Genomic DNA, 15,168 nt, shown 5'->3' on the forward strand with positions numbered 1-15,168 from the left:
ATACTGTCCAACACAGCACTGCACGAAAAGGACTACTTCTATTCACACTATACAGCACCACCTGTTTTCGGCACGTTCATACTTGTTTTGGGCGAGTGCAAAGCAAAATTGGCTTACATATAAATTACATTACAAAGGACAAAGATACAGCGCAATATTGCTTACGTCGTATCATCGAGTCAACGCTATCACAATATGAAGTTTCTGAAAATATTCATATGCGCATATGACAGCACTTTCGTTAGTAAAGGTGCACTCACCACTATACGTGAATATTAGCACAGTAACCAAATAAAACCGTTTCTACTTGATACATTTCGATGACATGCACTGCTGTACATATACATATAATATGAATATATCATATCAGTTACTGCTATTACGATACGCCACGTACATTTTACGGAACACATATAATGTACCATAGAATACTTTTCGTACTGCGGTTTGTGTTGAACCAGTTTGACCAGACATTACATACATACATCGTGTTGATAACTGCTGTTACGTACACGCCACGTGTATTTTACGGAACATATGAATGTATCCATATTACTAAAGAATATTTTTCGTACTGATGTTACCGGTCTGTAGTGTGCTAGTATAAATTAGCCTTAAAACTCATTTATTTAAGTAAATATCACACTAAAAAATACGTCCACTTACTTAAGCATATTCTAATATGCTAAACGAAAAATATCAAACTATGGGAATGAATACAAAAATTACAGCATCGTGACGTATTTACATACATATGTACGTACAAATTTACGTATAAAGTTTACATTTCAAAAATATTCTATTCGGAATTTCTAGCTTAAAAACTGCATACATACAAATACTACATTTCAAAGCATATCTAATGGTGCGTACGCACCAAGCCAACGAATGGCACTACAGGCCAACTTTTAAAAGTGTATTTTAAAGACCGACTTTTAAAATTTAATTGTTTGATTTTTAGGTAATTCATCGTAGTGCGTAAATCAAAACATCGTAAGTCAAGGACTACCTGAATATGATTGTTGATGATCTTATTTTAGCTCAATCTCGAAAATTTATTTAAATTGTGTATGTTCTTCTGTTTTAACTTTCAATATTTATTTGAATTTTAATATAATAATGTTACGTACGCCGCGGATTAAGCGAATAGAATCCCAGAGACTAGGTGACCGTTCAAGGGTTATCTGTTATCGGATTAACTATGTAAGTGCTTGCACTTACTTCCAGGATTATATCTGGACTCTAAGTGCATTTAGGCTAAACAATGACCGTTATTAGTTATTTCTCAGAATCGGTACGGGAAGACCCAATGTCGTGGAAATACATATCCGAATACGTGACTATACAACAGGTAAACAGATTAGGCGCCCTGAGAGATCTACCCTTTATAAGGCGGTACGTAGGCGATATCATGTCATTCTGGACGGAGCAGTGACAGTGTGTGTAACTCCTTAATCATCAATAAATGCTGTGAAACGACTGTTGGCCTTTTACTTGGATCCTCCACCCACCCGTACGTAACAATAATTATAATTTTATTTTGATATTTAATTTCATTTTTATTTCGATATTTGGTTTCAAAAGTTGACCTGTGGTGCCATTCGTTGGCCTGGTGCGTACGCACCATAAGAGCATATACAATATCAACCAGCAGAAAAGACACAAATCATCGAATTTCGAAGAAAATCTTTAGTTGCAGAACGAAGTCTCAGATGTAACCCGAATCAAAAGTACACACAGCATGAAAAACATATCACACGTTCAAGTATCATAAAAATTGGCAAACGCGTATAAATCTCGACACGTGCTCACACGACCCAAAACCCAACAAATTAATTAATGCGTAAAACTAAAACAGAGCACACGGCGCGAATACACATATGTAGTGCGTTCTTGGCCACAACAAACATCGGCCTACGTCATCGCACGCTGACTTCAGAAGATGCCAAAGTACATACATACGTTCAAAGACAATGCACCCAGAATCCTCCGAAAACCCAAGACAATTCAGGACTACGTCCTTTTTCGGCTTGAAAGCGATGGTCGGCGCTTCTGGGTGACTATTTTCGTTACGAGAGCGTGGGCGAGAGATGATTGACACTGGCGACCTTGCCGTTTCTTTTCCCGATGCTAAACATCTGCCAAGCGAGTGCTGGACGCGGACGACAGACAAGGAAGACCACCGACCATCAGGTACGTGGTCGTTGACATCGCACGTGGTGGAAGAAGAAGGTGGACGACGGATTTTGGCCGCCGCGAAGCAAGTTCAAGGAAAACACTAGAATATATCCACTAGTTCAGCACAAGTTGTGGAAATAGTATTAGTAAGTAGTAGGCCGAACGACCCACGACATAATGCTCGTATCCAAAACCCGAAATAGCATTTAACATCTGAATTACACATTATATATGTAACACAAATATGTACATACAATATCGTTTGATCGATTTTCAAACAATAAGCGAGGCTAATGCGTCCAGCTGTCCGGTTTGTTTGATGGATTTATAAACAAAACGAGCACACAATGTGAACAGTTGGATCTGGAAGCGATGTAATTATCGTTTCAGTTCACCCACCTACATATGTAAATTGGTATTCATCTATGTATTTTGTTCTACATATATTTATTCAATCAATCATGCACACTCGCCTAACAGATTGATCTAACGCGACGAGTGTGCTATACAGATTAAGAATTATTTAACACATTCAGCCCGGCGCATGATTTCATACATTTGCCCATGTGGCGGCACTGTCACGCGTATCAATACCCAATTACGCGTGACCGCATTAAATCACTTTATATAATGAGTTGTCCCTAAATCTTTAGAATTTTATAGGAATTTTAGTGTCGGGGTGCTCAATTAAGTGGAACCGTAAAATTATAGTCTGCTATTGCACTATCCGCGTGGCCACCGGTGGTACACGCCGGGTTGAACGTGTTAAACAATTTTATGGTTAAACGATATACATCCACAGAGACATCTATGGACAATTTTTTTGCAGCATTTTCCAATCAGCGAAAATCGAGCTGCTGAATAGTTAGAATTTTTGCGCAAGGGATAGGACAGGTTTGTCAAATTGTTGGAACCGTTTTAATGAAATTACAAAATATGATAGGTTAAATGAAACTATGATATGTCAAATTGTTGGAACCGTTTTAATGAAATTGGCAAACTATGATAGGAAACGATTGACCTTGGGGTCACATATCCAAGGTCTGACCGGCAGCACACACCAGGGATGGTACCCGTGACCACACAATCGAAAGCATTAAATTCTCACCTATCTATTATCTAAATTCTATCTATGCTGCTGTTTGGTATATGCACAATTTGGAATGCTATTTTCAGTCGATCAAATGACATTCACTTCAAAGTATCGAGGTATATTCGATACATATAACAGACAATAAATAACCAATAAAAGTGTTAAAAAAAAAGTATTCATAAAAAAGAAGACTATTTTAATATGTAGATACACTCCACCAAAGCGCGTGATACCATAATTAAGATCAAATATATCATCATCGTTCACAGCCATGTACATATGTTTATATTTATTTTTATTTCTCTTTTTTCTTTTATAAGATATTCCCTTCTTTGTGGTTTTTTATAATTTGTAATTATTATTATTATTATTAGTTGTTTGTGTATATATATGTTTTGTTTTTGTTATAATTTCTCGATGCGGTGCAAACGATCGACAAGCGCCAGGCAGACTGAACCACAGATTAACGATACGTGTACCTTATGCGTGCGCACTGCTCGCACTTACACTAAGCGAAATCTACCCGAAGTCCCGACATACCTACCCAGTATACGTTCTGTGCTTCTGATACTTTAGTTCCGAATTTTGCCTTATTAAACTCGCCAGAAAGATCCAAATTAATTTTAATAATTGCATCTGTGCACATTGAAAGGTCACTCGTCATCTGATGTGCAATCTATCATTCGGGAAGTCGAGAATTGCGTTTAAAGCAGCCATCCAGTTAGTCTGTGATTCAGTCTGTCTGGCGCTTGTCGATCGTTTGCACCAAACCCCTAATTTCTTAAGTTATTATTTTGTTTCCTTTCTTTTCTGTTATATTTTTGACCATTGTGGCTCATTAGGAATTCCTGTAAAGCTAGAATGGTCCAAACTTTAAATAAATAAAATAAATATCCGATACTAGCCTTCACCTTACATTAAAAAACTTCACAAAATTTAACATCTCACAATTTCAAGTCATTTTTCTAAACTACTTCCGTAGTTCAAATTTAGTCTCACACGCTAATTTAACATTTATTTTAAACGCCATATAGCAGAGTGATAGCGTCTGCCAAACTATAATATTATAAAACCTATTAAAATCAATTAAAATGGCAAAAACTACACTTCGATTTCCAAAGATAACATGTACATATACGATATATACGGTATATGCATATAAAAGTATAGTGTATTGCTGAAGCGATGGCGGCGACTAAACTAGAGCAGGCCAACTGCATTCGGCACGTTCGCTCAACGACACGGAACACGATTCGGACAAAACTGTCATACATACATACAAGATGGAACGATAGTTCGTCGGAAAACATTGAAAACCTTGGGCCACATAATTCATTTTGGCGGATTTTTGACACGAGTCACTCATTGCGTCGCGCGGTAAAATAAAAATAAATTATAATAAAATAGAACGCAAAACGCAGCATATGACCCACTCACTGGCGAGTTTTGTTGACACCCAAAGGTCGGGAAAAATACACACAAAAATACATTTCAAATCCACTGAAAACCAACTGTTCCAAGGAAAAATGGCGCGTGCGTCACGGTAAACATAACCTATACGTAAATTATTACAGTGGAGCAGAACCGCATGCAAAATTTCAAAACATCGACATAACATTGTCTTTCATAGTCGTTTTGAGATGCATTTCATCAGGAACAGACTGGGCCGCTGAAATTTACAAATAAGTAGCCATTGTATGAAGTGGCGTCGCTAGGGCTACCAATTTTTAACACCAAATTGTTAAAAATTGAATAACGTTAATTTGACATATTCGTTGTATGGCGATCTTCGAGCGGCCCCATTGCAATTTCTGTATATATATATATATATATATATATATATATATATATATATATATATATATATATATATATATATATATATATATATATATATATACCGCTTTCTGTATTTATACAGCTGGTGCAGAGCATCAAATATGAGCCACAATTGACTTTTGTTCGAAATCCTGAGAAATCAGTGTATGTAACTTTAGGTACATACACTGATTTCTCACTTTAGTTACATACTTCAGTACTTTAGTTACACAACCAGCAGCGTGGTCTAGTGGTAAGTGTTGTATTCTCTCGTGCTAGGGGTCACGAGTTCGCTTCCCACTGAAGTCTCGTTGCTGGCCTGACCTTGGTTTGTCGAGGTCGGTCGTTTCATATCAGAATTTGTCATTTTTTATGATTTGAAACGATTCCTGTAAAATTGGTTTTCTTATCCAATTTTCTATTGCGAAAAACCTTGAGTTATTATTATCTCTTAGGTTTCGCCAGATTTTCTCCATAGATGTCTCTATGGATGATTATTGAAATATAAATATTTCGTATTGTTACATAATAAATAATGTTATTATTCGTATAGTTTACGATGTTTATAATAATGTCTGACCATAGATGTCAGATGTTGTTTCGATTTGTTTGTATGTTTAATTATGTATTTAATAATATATGTATTATATAATGTATCGATTCTTAATCTGTTTACCACATTCGCCGCTTTGGAGCAATCTGTTAGACGAATTTACATGATTAATTGAAAAATAAAAAAATACACGAAGGCCCGGGGGGCGCCGGGGGCGAAGGCCGCCGGGGATATTCGCCGGAGAGGATTTCGTAAACAAAACAGTTTCTATGACGATTCGATATATTTTTTTTCGATTCAAATAAATAAAAAAACAAATGAATATTTACTATTAGATTCGCCATGTTTAAGCTGTTTATATTACAAATACTGAGCGAAGCCAGGAAAAACAACTAGTGAACAATAAAAAGCACTTAAAAATCAAAACAAAATCTTAGGTACAGTTCAATGGGTCTACCTCACGAGACCGAAAGTGAAAAGGTCGAAAAAGCAAATATCGGAAGGCAAAGATCGAAAATCGAAAGATCTTAAGTCGAAAGATAAAAAAAGGGTGCATGGTAAACGGTACTATGTATATATGTATAATATATATGAGTGGCATGCGGTGAAATTATCTCTCTTTTTGTCATACAGCCTTGTTTAATGTGCGCGCACAGGATTCGGGAGGAAAAGCCTGTTCCTCTTGTTCCTGTTGTATCCTGCTCGCGCAAATTAAGTGAGGATGTACGACGGGGGGGAGAGAGACTTTTACCGCACGCCACTGATATATATGTATACTAACCGTTTTTCATATGTATGAATGGTAAACGAACATTTTCGACTTTTCGGTCACCCCAGTTCAATATACAAAAATGCTTCAAGAATCAACCTCACTAAATTTTCATTAAAATCAATATTATTCAAAATAATCCACGATTATACAAAATAAAAAAATTGGCTACCCCTTAAATTTGCACATTGCACATACGAACGTAGACAAAACGACTAGAGTCAACACGTTTAACGTCCACCATGCGACTTCCGAGCAAAACTATTATAATAATTTTGATTTTGTGGGTCAAACAGACGCGACGCGAGCTAATTATATGCCATTTTTCACGGAAGATTTTACACTTCGAATTTCAATCATCATCATCATCTCCAACACATATGAACACACATGTATGTAAACCGTACATAAGTTTCTAGTGTTATAATTACAATGCGCGCATCACAAATCACATGAATATTTATTTCACCCGCACTCAACAAAACCTACCTGAGCGAAACTCTCCTCCTTCAGCGCAAACCAGAACTGCTAAAGTTCAAAAACTTCAATCAGATTTTGCGATCCAAGAGATGGATATGCATGCATGCACGTATGTAGAGTGTGACTGACGCACATATGCATAATGTAATATGTACATTCGCTGCATCGAAGATTCGAATAATAATAACCCAGAAATTTGGTCAGTAAGCACGTCTGAAAAATTGGAGTAGTAGTAATAATTGAAAGTACGGTTCCGTAACGGAATATGTATAACACATCTACGGTATAATTTGAATACATAAATAAACCGTATTTTGCTTGTTGTATACAATGTATGGGTAATGTTCGGTCCACTGCAGCATTTAATTAATAAAATCGAGTCGAAAGAGTTAACGCAGCCGATATCAATAATAGCATATTCGAGTTATGTATGTATATACATACATATGTATATCAACGTTAGAAATGTTATTTCTTGAAAATTCTCGAACGGATTCCCTGGATTCCGAGACGGCGAACTAATGTCCCACGCATAGGATCCAGTGCTAATTTAGAGCCCTTTGTATAATTATACAGTGTGCTCTCAACAGACAGGTGCTCACTTTCGGTTACAAAACTAAATAAAGTCGAATTAACTTCAATACAAATATATTTAATAATAACGTTAGCGTATGAACATACACATGCATAAACAAAAAGTTATTCGACTAAAGTTAACATTTCAATTTGATTTTAAATTGCAAAATCAAGTTATGTATGTACATATGTCCCTAATAAAAATCAGTATAAAAAGTATAAATAAATTAAAATCTATGAAGTTCACCTGGAGGAACTTTATAAAAATGTTCCTCACAAAAGACCCTCACCCAATCAAAAAAGAGAGGGAGAGGAATGGAGGAAGAGGAATAGAGGAAGAGGAATAGAGGAAGAGGAATAGAGGAAGAGGAATAGAGAAAGAGGAATAGAGGAAGAGGAATAGAGGAAGAGGAATAGAGAAAGAGGAATAGAGGAAGAGGAATAGAGGAAGAGGAGTAGAGGAAGAGGAGTAGAGGAAGATGAGTAGAGGAAGATGAGTAGATGAAGAGGAGTAGAGGAAGAGGAGTAGAGGAAGAGGAGTACAGGAAGAGGAGTACAGGAAGAGGAGTACAGGAAGAGGAGTACAGGAAGAGGAGTACAGGAAGAGGAGTACAGGAAGAGGAGTACAGGAAGAGGAGTACAGGAAGAGGAGTACAGGAAGAGGAGTACAGGAAGAGGAGTACAGGAAGAGGAGTACAGGAAGAGGAGTACAGGAAGAGGAGTACAGGAAGAGGAGTACAGGAAGAGGAGTACAGGAAGAGGAGTAAAGGAAGAGGAGTACAGGAAGAGGAGTACAGGAAGCGGAGTACAGGAAGAGGAGTAGAGGAAGAGGAAGATCTCTTATACTGTGGAATAATCAAAATCAGGTCAGCTCATGACTTTTCTGTCGTCGATGTATTTCGAAATGCTGTTTCAAGAGAAAATTGGAAAATAATCGTTAAATACACCCCAGCTTATGGAAGATCCTCAGTATTGAGGGACTGACTATACTAAGGAATTTCTCAATGAATAAACATTCAGAACTTATTAGTTACCCATGCTTACTGTATAAAAGTATTTACATATGTACGTAGTATATGCACATTAGAAAGTAAGCTCCAATGCAGATATTGGAATATTATTGATGTCCATATGTATACCTTTGTTAGAAAGCACTTCATTCATAAATATATGTACATAAGAGAGGAAATTTGTTACGGAAATAGATCTTGTTTTATTTATAACTATGTATATTCATATAATAGACCGTTTCTGATTGACTGTTGTCAAATTCGTTTCAGACTATCTATTGATAAATATTCAAATAAATTGAATAAAAAAACAAATGAATGTTTTGAATAACGAACTAAGCCTGATGAAACCAATAGTACATTGAATATAATAAAATAAACTTATACATATATCAAGTCCACAAATCTCAAATTTAAATAGAAAAATATGAAATTAAAATCTAGCAGAATTGTTCCAAGAATCATATTAATTCAACTCGATAAAATTTAATATTAAAAGGATGTACCATATGCACAACAGCTTTACGAAGATTAGCTCTTATTTTATTAAAAGTTTTCAATTCAAAACAGAAACCACTTATTTAGAATCTCACAATACAGGGCTGCCACTATTCATTTCATCGATATATATTTACAAATATAAAATTACATTTATGATTTCAATGATTTATATAACAGACATGTGTACTTATCATGGAAAAAAAAACAATATTTTCTAAAAGATATATACATACAACCGATGCGGTGCAAACGATCGACAAGCACCAGACAGACTGAACCACAGATTAACGACACATGTACCTTATGCGTGCGCACTGCTCGCACTTACACTAAGCGAAATCTGCTTTAAGTTCCATAGACATGCCTACCCTGTATACGTTCTGTGCTTCTGATACTTTCGTTCCGAATTTTGCCTTATTAAACTCGCCAGAAAAATCCAACTCGATTTTAATAATTGCATCTGTGCACATCGAAAGGTTACTCGTCATCTGATGTGCAATCTATCATTCGTGAAGTCGAGAATTGCGTTTAAAGCAGCCATCCAGTTAATCTGTGGTTCAGTCTGTCTGGCGCTTGTCGATCGTTTGCACCAAACCCACATACAACCATTAAATTCGAATACCTGGCCGAAAAGTTGAATGTAGTTTGAAAAGTAGACCCTACTTTTCAGCGGATTGAATTTGGGTACACAAGATGCGATAAATATTTTTATTGATATTGTTTTATGAGTTATATTGGCAAGGCGCGCAAACGAATTTACGACTTCGCATGAAATAGACTCTTGGCTCTTTATAAAACGCTACCGAGAGTATAAAGCTCTTTATATTGTTTTTGGCGCGCAAAAGGGTATTCACACACGCGGCGTGTCTAGATCTGACTCATTTCGAGATCACACACCGACGAAAGCTTTGTTGCTTTGACCTGATCGCAATTTCATTGTTTAAAGGAAGTTCTATACACATACACACACACACACATACCAAATCTGGTGAATGACTTTTTCAGCCGAGGTGGAAAACTTTCCGACCAAAAAGTTCACAAAGAGCGTACGTACACTAATAATAAAAAGTGTAACCACAAATCAGAGTGGACAAAAATGGTAATGTTTTGATTGGACCGCGTGGGTAGCACGCCGGTTATTTGGCAAAAGAATTTTGATAATCTATTTCTATCTGCGGTCACGCTTCGAGCTTTGTACTCTCGGAATGAAGCTTATATACCGTTACAGTGTACGGAAACGAGTGCATATTGCTCAATTATATAATCAATAATAAAACCTATCCTAAAAGTGGATATTTAAAGTTGTCTAACAATAAAAATAAAAACATAACCTTTAAAACATGCAAATTATTGGCTATTTGTAGGTACTATATCAGCGACAGGCGCAAAGCCTTCTGCGCATGCGCGTGAACTTATAATCCGATTATAATTTCTTACATTTAATGTTTGCTAGACTTGTTTAATCAATCGTTCATTATACATGAGGCCAATAAATTTCGCACGTTATTATAATAGATTTATATAATTTAGCTAGTTCGCGGCTTGTACTTGTATGTAGGTATTATACGTTGTATATGATAATAATTTTCTAACAATTAATAATATTAACTAATTTGGATTATATTTTTTACTCTACGTCACTTTACGAGTTCGAACTAAATTTTAAGAGGTTTAAAACAAGTTTTTTACAGTAAACACGCTGACAGCGCAGAAGACTTTGCGCCTGTCACAGATATAGTACCTGCAAATAGCCAATAATTCGCAGATATAGTACCTGCAAATAGCCAATAATTTGCTGATATAGTACCTGCAAATAGCCACAACCACAAAATATTCGAGTATAGATTGTTAACATTTCAGATATTTCCTACATACATACATATATAAAACAGATAGAAATGCTAAAAATTTCTAACAAACTTCTTTCATATCTGGAAATATCATGTATGAAAGACTTCCGAGTCAATCCAATTTCTTTATGAATGGCAAGTCATGTAAGATAGTTCTAACTATCTCGTTAAAATAAACAAACCATTCGTACTGATTTTACCAGAACAGCACTGGTTTTTTTGGTATCTGTCCTGGTAAGTCGTGAGATAAAACCAGTACACTTTTTTATGTAATAGAATTTGTTATCTAGTAGATGGATAAATATACAAATTCTTCAGCGAAAATGATAACTACTACAAAAATATTGTCAAATTAGTCAAACGTTGTTTCCGTTTATCAGGATTTTTTATCTTGATGAACAATATATAGTCCAGTGATAAAACGGAATTCAATGTTGAAACCTTAAAATAATCACTTAGTATGTTTTTAACCAGTCTTGTGTAGAATTTTATAAGAGCATTCAAGAAAATTAATTAATTCCTTCATGAATGTGCGTCCATGATTCTTTAATCTTCGTTTTAAATAATTGACGTACTTATTTAGAAATATGTTTTGGAAAAAATGATCACCTTATTATAAACACATCATGACTCAATGACAATAATCCGAATTTCCTCAACACAATAACAGGAAAAGCGACAAAACAAAAAGGAAAACTCACTCGTTTGCATTCTTTCATCGGAGTTTTGTCTTCGGTGTATCCGCTCATGCCGTGCATCAGTACCGTGGCTCCCAAGAATTTATTAAGCAAAGCACGAGCTTCGGCATCCTCCATACTATCACCATCTTGAATCACTGTCACGAAAAATACAAATAAATATATGCACATATTTTCAAATATGTAGATATTATACATTCACTTTGTAATTCAATACGGTAATCGGAGTATTAGTCACATTGCGATCGCCTAAAAGACAATTTCTACCATGAAAATCGCGAATACGGAATATTTGGCACTCGAGTTCTCGTTAGATGATAGTTATCGTTAGTATGATGGACTTTTCGGCTGCCAGATGTTCTGTTATAGAGATTTTAGTGACTTTTGAGCGAGTGCTTTGTGACCGATAAACACCGAACCTTCAATACATACCGATATCGGCATTCTTCATCCTTGTAATTATGTCTTGAACTCCTGTCACTTTCGTGTTACTATCTAAAAAAGACATGTGGCTTTCGGATTGCTGATGGTGATGCTCAACTCTAGACGTGTTCATCTCCGTAGAATTTACACTGGTATTACTATCGGTACGAACAACACCGCCTTCAAAATAAAATGATGATCATTATACATATATATATATATATAAATTATATGCACATCAACTATAATAGATTCAAAATGTAAATATAACGAACCTGGAGTGGAGGAGCGACTTGAAGCACTAGCGGAAGCATTGTCTCTAAAACTGCTCGTACGAAGTATTAAGCCGGCTTTCGGGTATGTCGACTTTTCAGCTTTAGATGTATCCACTAAAATTATATAAAAATACTCAAACACACTTCACATTAATGTATAATATCATAGTAAGGAAGGTATATAACCTGCATTCTTAATAAATTTCTCAGTTAAACATTTGACGGAGCCTCTGCGTCCGACTGGAGGTTGACCTCTCGGTGCTTCGATAGCTTTCGGTTGATTCGACTGAAATTTTCAAACACAACTATTAACTCCTTTCTCGCGAATATATAAAGTGGAATTATATCTAGATAATACATATTACACATGTACCTTGTGTATTCTGGATACTTGGTTCCCCGTCGATCCTCCGTAGCGTGTTGTAGTAGTGATGCTGCTCACTCCTTTGCTACGGCTATTTTGCTTCTCGTGAAGCGACCTTTTCACATCGCTCGATACTTTTGTACCGTGCGATTCGACTCTATCTATAACGTTGGTCAGATCTGTTGGATCGCTTGAGTAAGCTGTGACCGTTACGTGTCCTTCCGGAGGACCACCGTTCACGGAATGAAACTCTTTGGTTACCACTGTGCCCTTAACTGAAACATAAATGGCATTAAGTCAAAATAAATTTGCAAATGTAGTGTTAAATTAAAAGATACAACATTTACTATTAATTTTAGGTGAACGGTCACAGTAATCGGCCTGGTCTATAGTATATACACAGTTGAATATTTATATTTTAAGGTTAAGAAATAGCATTATTGGAGAATATTCAATGGGTACACATAATAATGCATATTTTTGTACATATTTCACAATATAAATATATGAATATTCTTTTTTTTTTTAATACAAAAGTTCAACAATTACCAGATCATTTTCTTTAGTCAATTGGCTATTTAAAATAATAATAATAGATCGTTGACTTTAGAGAGTCTTAAGTTAATATTATGCATGTATTACATATGAGCATTTATAAGAATTGTAAATAGGTTTTTGAGCTCTTTTTCCTATTATGCTGTACATTAACATTAGAATAATCAAATACTTTGATTACTAACAAAATTAAATTAAAATTGTAAAATAGAAATTGATCAGTAGATCAGTTGGTATTAAAATAGATATAAGATGTATTGTGAACATAATTTAGTAATAATAAAATGTATTTAAAAATCAACAATCTTTTTCAACAATGTTATTACTTTCATCAAAATCAAACTTAATTTATAAATATCTGGACAGGTATGTGAACTAAACTTCCCTTGTCAAAGATTATCACTTTATCTGTGTACGTAGTAACAATAAAAGACGTTTTGTGATCGAGATTTTGACTGATTCGAACTCAGAATCGATCACTGATCACGTTTTCATGATCTAGAAAAAAATGTGTGCGAGTGTGTCTGTGAATTTTTTGAACACCGTTAGTCCTATCAAACTGAAACTTAGTATCGGTTATTGAAATTCTTATCAATACGATGTAAATTTTTAAGTTAAGCGGAAATAGTACCTCCCCTTATAGGTGTCCCCTTATTTTAAGTTTTTGAATTCAATTATCATCTAATGTAGTTTTGTGTCAAAACTTGACACAAAACTACATTAGACAGAAATTTATATAAAACTATATGGAAAGTTCATACCTTCATAGTTTTGATTGGTACTGCTGTGTTTCCTGAGTGCTTTGATTCCAAACAGTGGTTTTCCATTTTCATCTGTCGGCCCAACGCCGTAGCTAGAGGTGATAACATCCGTCGGCTTTCGAATTGCTTTGGACGGACTTTGGGATCGTTTTATCGTTTTAGTTTTATCGTCGCTTTTTTTAGTAGAGTAAACTTTAGTTTCGTTAGTAGTTTTTCGAAGTATGTTAGTCGTGGCCCAATCCGGCTTATCTTCTACAATTTTTTGCTTGTTTGCCGTCTTACTGAAGAGGTCCTTCGACGACAGTTTAGTTTTGAAATTGGTGAAGGCGTTCTGATACTCCGTTTTAGATTTGACATCATGCTGTCTAGGTTTTTTCAAGTCGGGACTAGGTGTGCGAACGTAAATTCTTTCGTTCGGTGTCTGAGATCTTCTCGGACTGGGACTGCGAGATATGTATTCACTTTCTGTGTCGACTATCTTTGTCGTTTCATTCTTCTCTGAAGTGTTTGAAACCCTTCTAGTTGTAGTATAACTTGTTTGATGACTGACAATTTCTTCTCTATCCTTCCTCACTATGTTAGGAACTTTAGGAAGGTATTCCGATTTTAAGTTATTCGAAGCACCAATTTTTCTCAGATAAGCTGTAGTGTATTCAGATACTTTGGAAATCCTCGATCGAGACGGACTCGTTACTCTTTCTTGGTGTGTCACATTGTCAGTTTCAGAGTTGACCTCAATCTTTTCACTCTGGGTGTAAGTTTTTTTAGCTGCCACTTTAGTGGTCTCGGTGTCGGTAGTTTTTTTTATAGGACTAGTACTGCGTTTTCTATCTGGGCTTGAAGTCTTTGCCTTCTTATCAGGGCTAGTAGACCTTGTTTTAGTTTCGACAGTAGTCGTCGTTACAGTTTGTCTTGTTGCTTTCCTCGTAGGACTTATTTCGCGTGTATCTTTACCTCTTACAGGTGATACTTTCCTGCGCTCGATATTAGTATGTGACACTTCGTCTTTAGATACCGTACCGGTTGTGTTTTTAGTGGTCTGTCTACTCTTTGTGGTTTCGTACAAATGTAATTTTCCAGAATTTTCAAGATTCTTCTTCACGATTCTCATTTGAGACCTAATACGTCTTCTCTGTTCATATCCACTGACTTTTTCCAGCTAAAAATAAAAAAGTTTAAATTAAAATCAATAAATCACATACATACATACATATGTATATATATATAACATAGAGGCAATACTACAGTAATTAATCATTCAATC

The 15,168-nt window shown here is 35.6% G+C and overlaps 1 protein-coding gene across 1 annotated transcript in view; it reads right to left on the reverse strand.

The window, feature by feature from the left end:
* LOC143920004 (uncharacterized) overlaps positions 1–15,168 on the reverse strand; it is a 78,285-nt gene that overhangs the window by 38,297 nt on the left and 24,820 nt on the right. Inside the window, exons 6-11 of the mRNA XM_077442666.1 lie at positions 13,905–15,063; positions 12,598–12,863; positions 12,411–12,510; positions 12,225–12,338; positions 11,959–12,129; positions 11,530–11,663 (exon numbers count right to left, since the gene is read on the reverse strand). Of these exons, the coding sequence (XP_077298792.1) occupies positions 11,530–11,663; positions 11,959–12,129; positions 12,225–12,338; positions 12,411–12,510; positions 12,598–12,863; positions 13,905–15,063 (1,944 nt within the window). The remainder of the gene's footprint in view (positions 1–11,529; positions 11,664–11,958; positions 12,130–12,224; positions 12,339–12,410; positions 12,511–12,597; positions 12,864–13,904; positions 15,064–15,168) is intronic.

Source organism: Arctopsyche grandis, chromosome 12 (assembly GCF_051622035.1).
Source record: "Arctopsyche grandis isolate Sample6627 chromosome 12, ASM5162203v2, whole genome shotgun sequence".
NCBI lineage: Eukaryota > Metazoa > Arthropoda > Insecta > Trichoptera > Hydropsychidae > Arctopsyche > Arctopsyche grandis.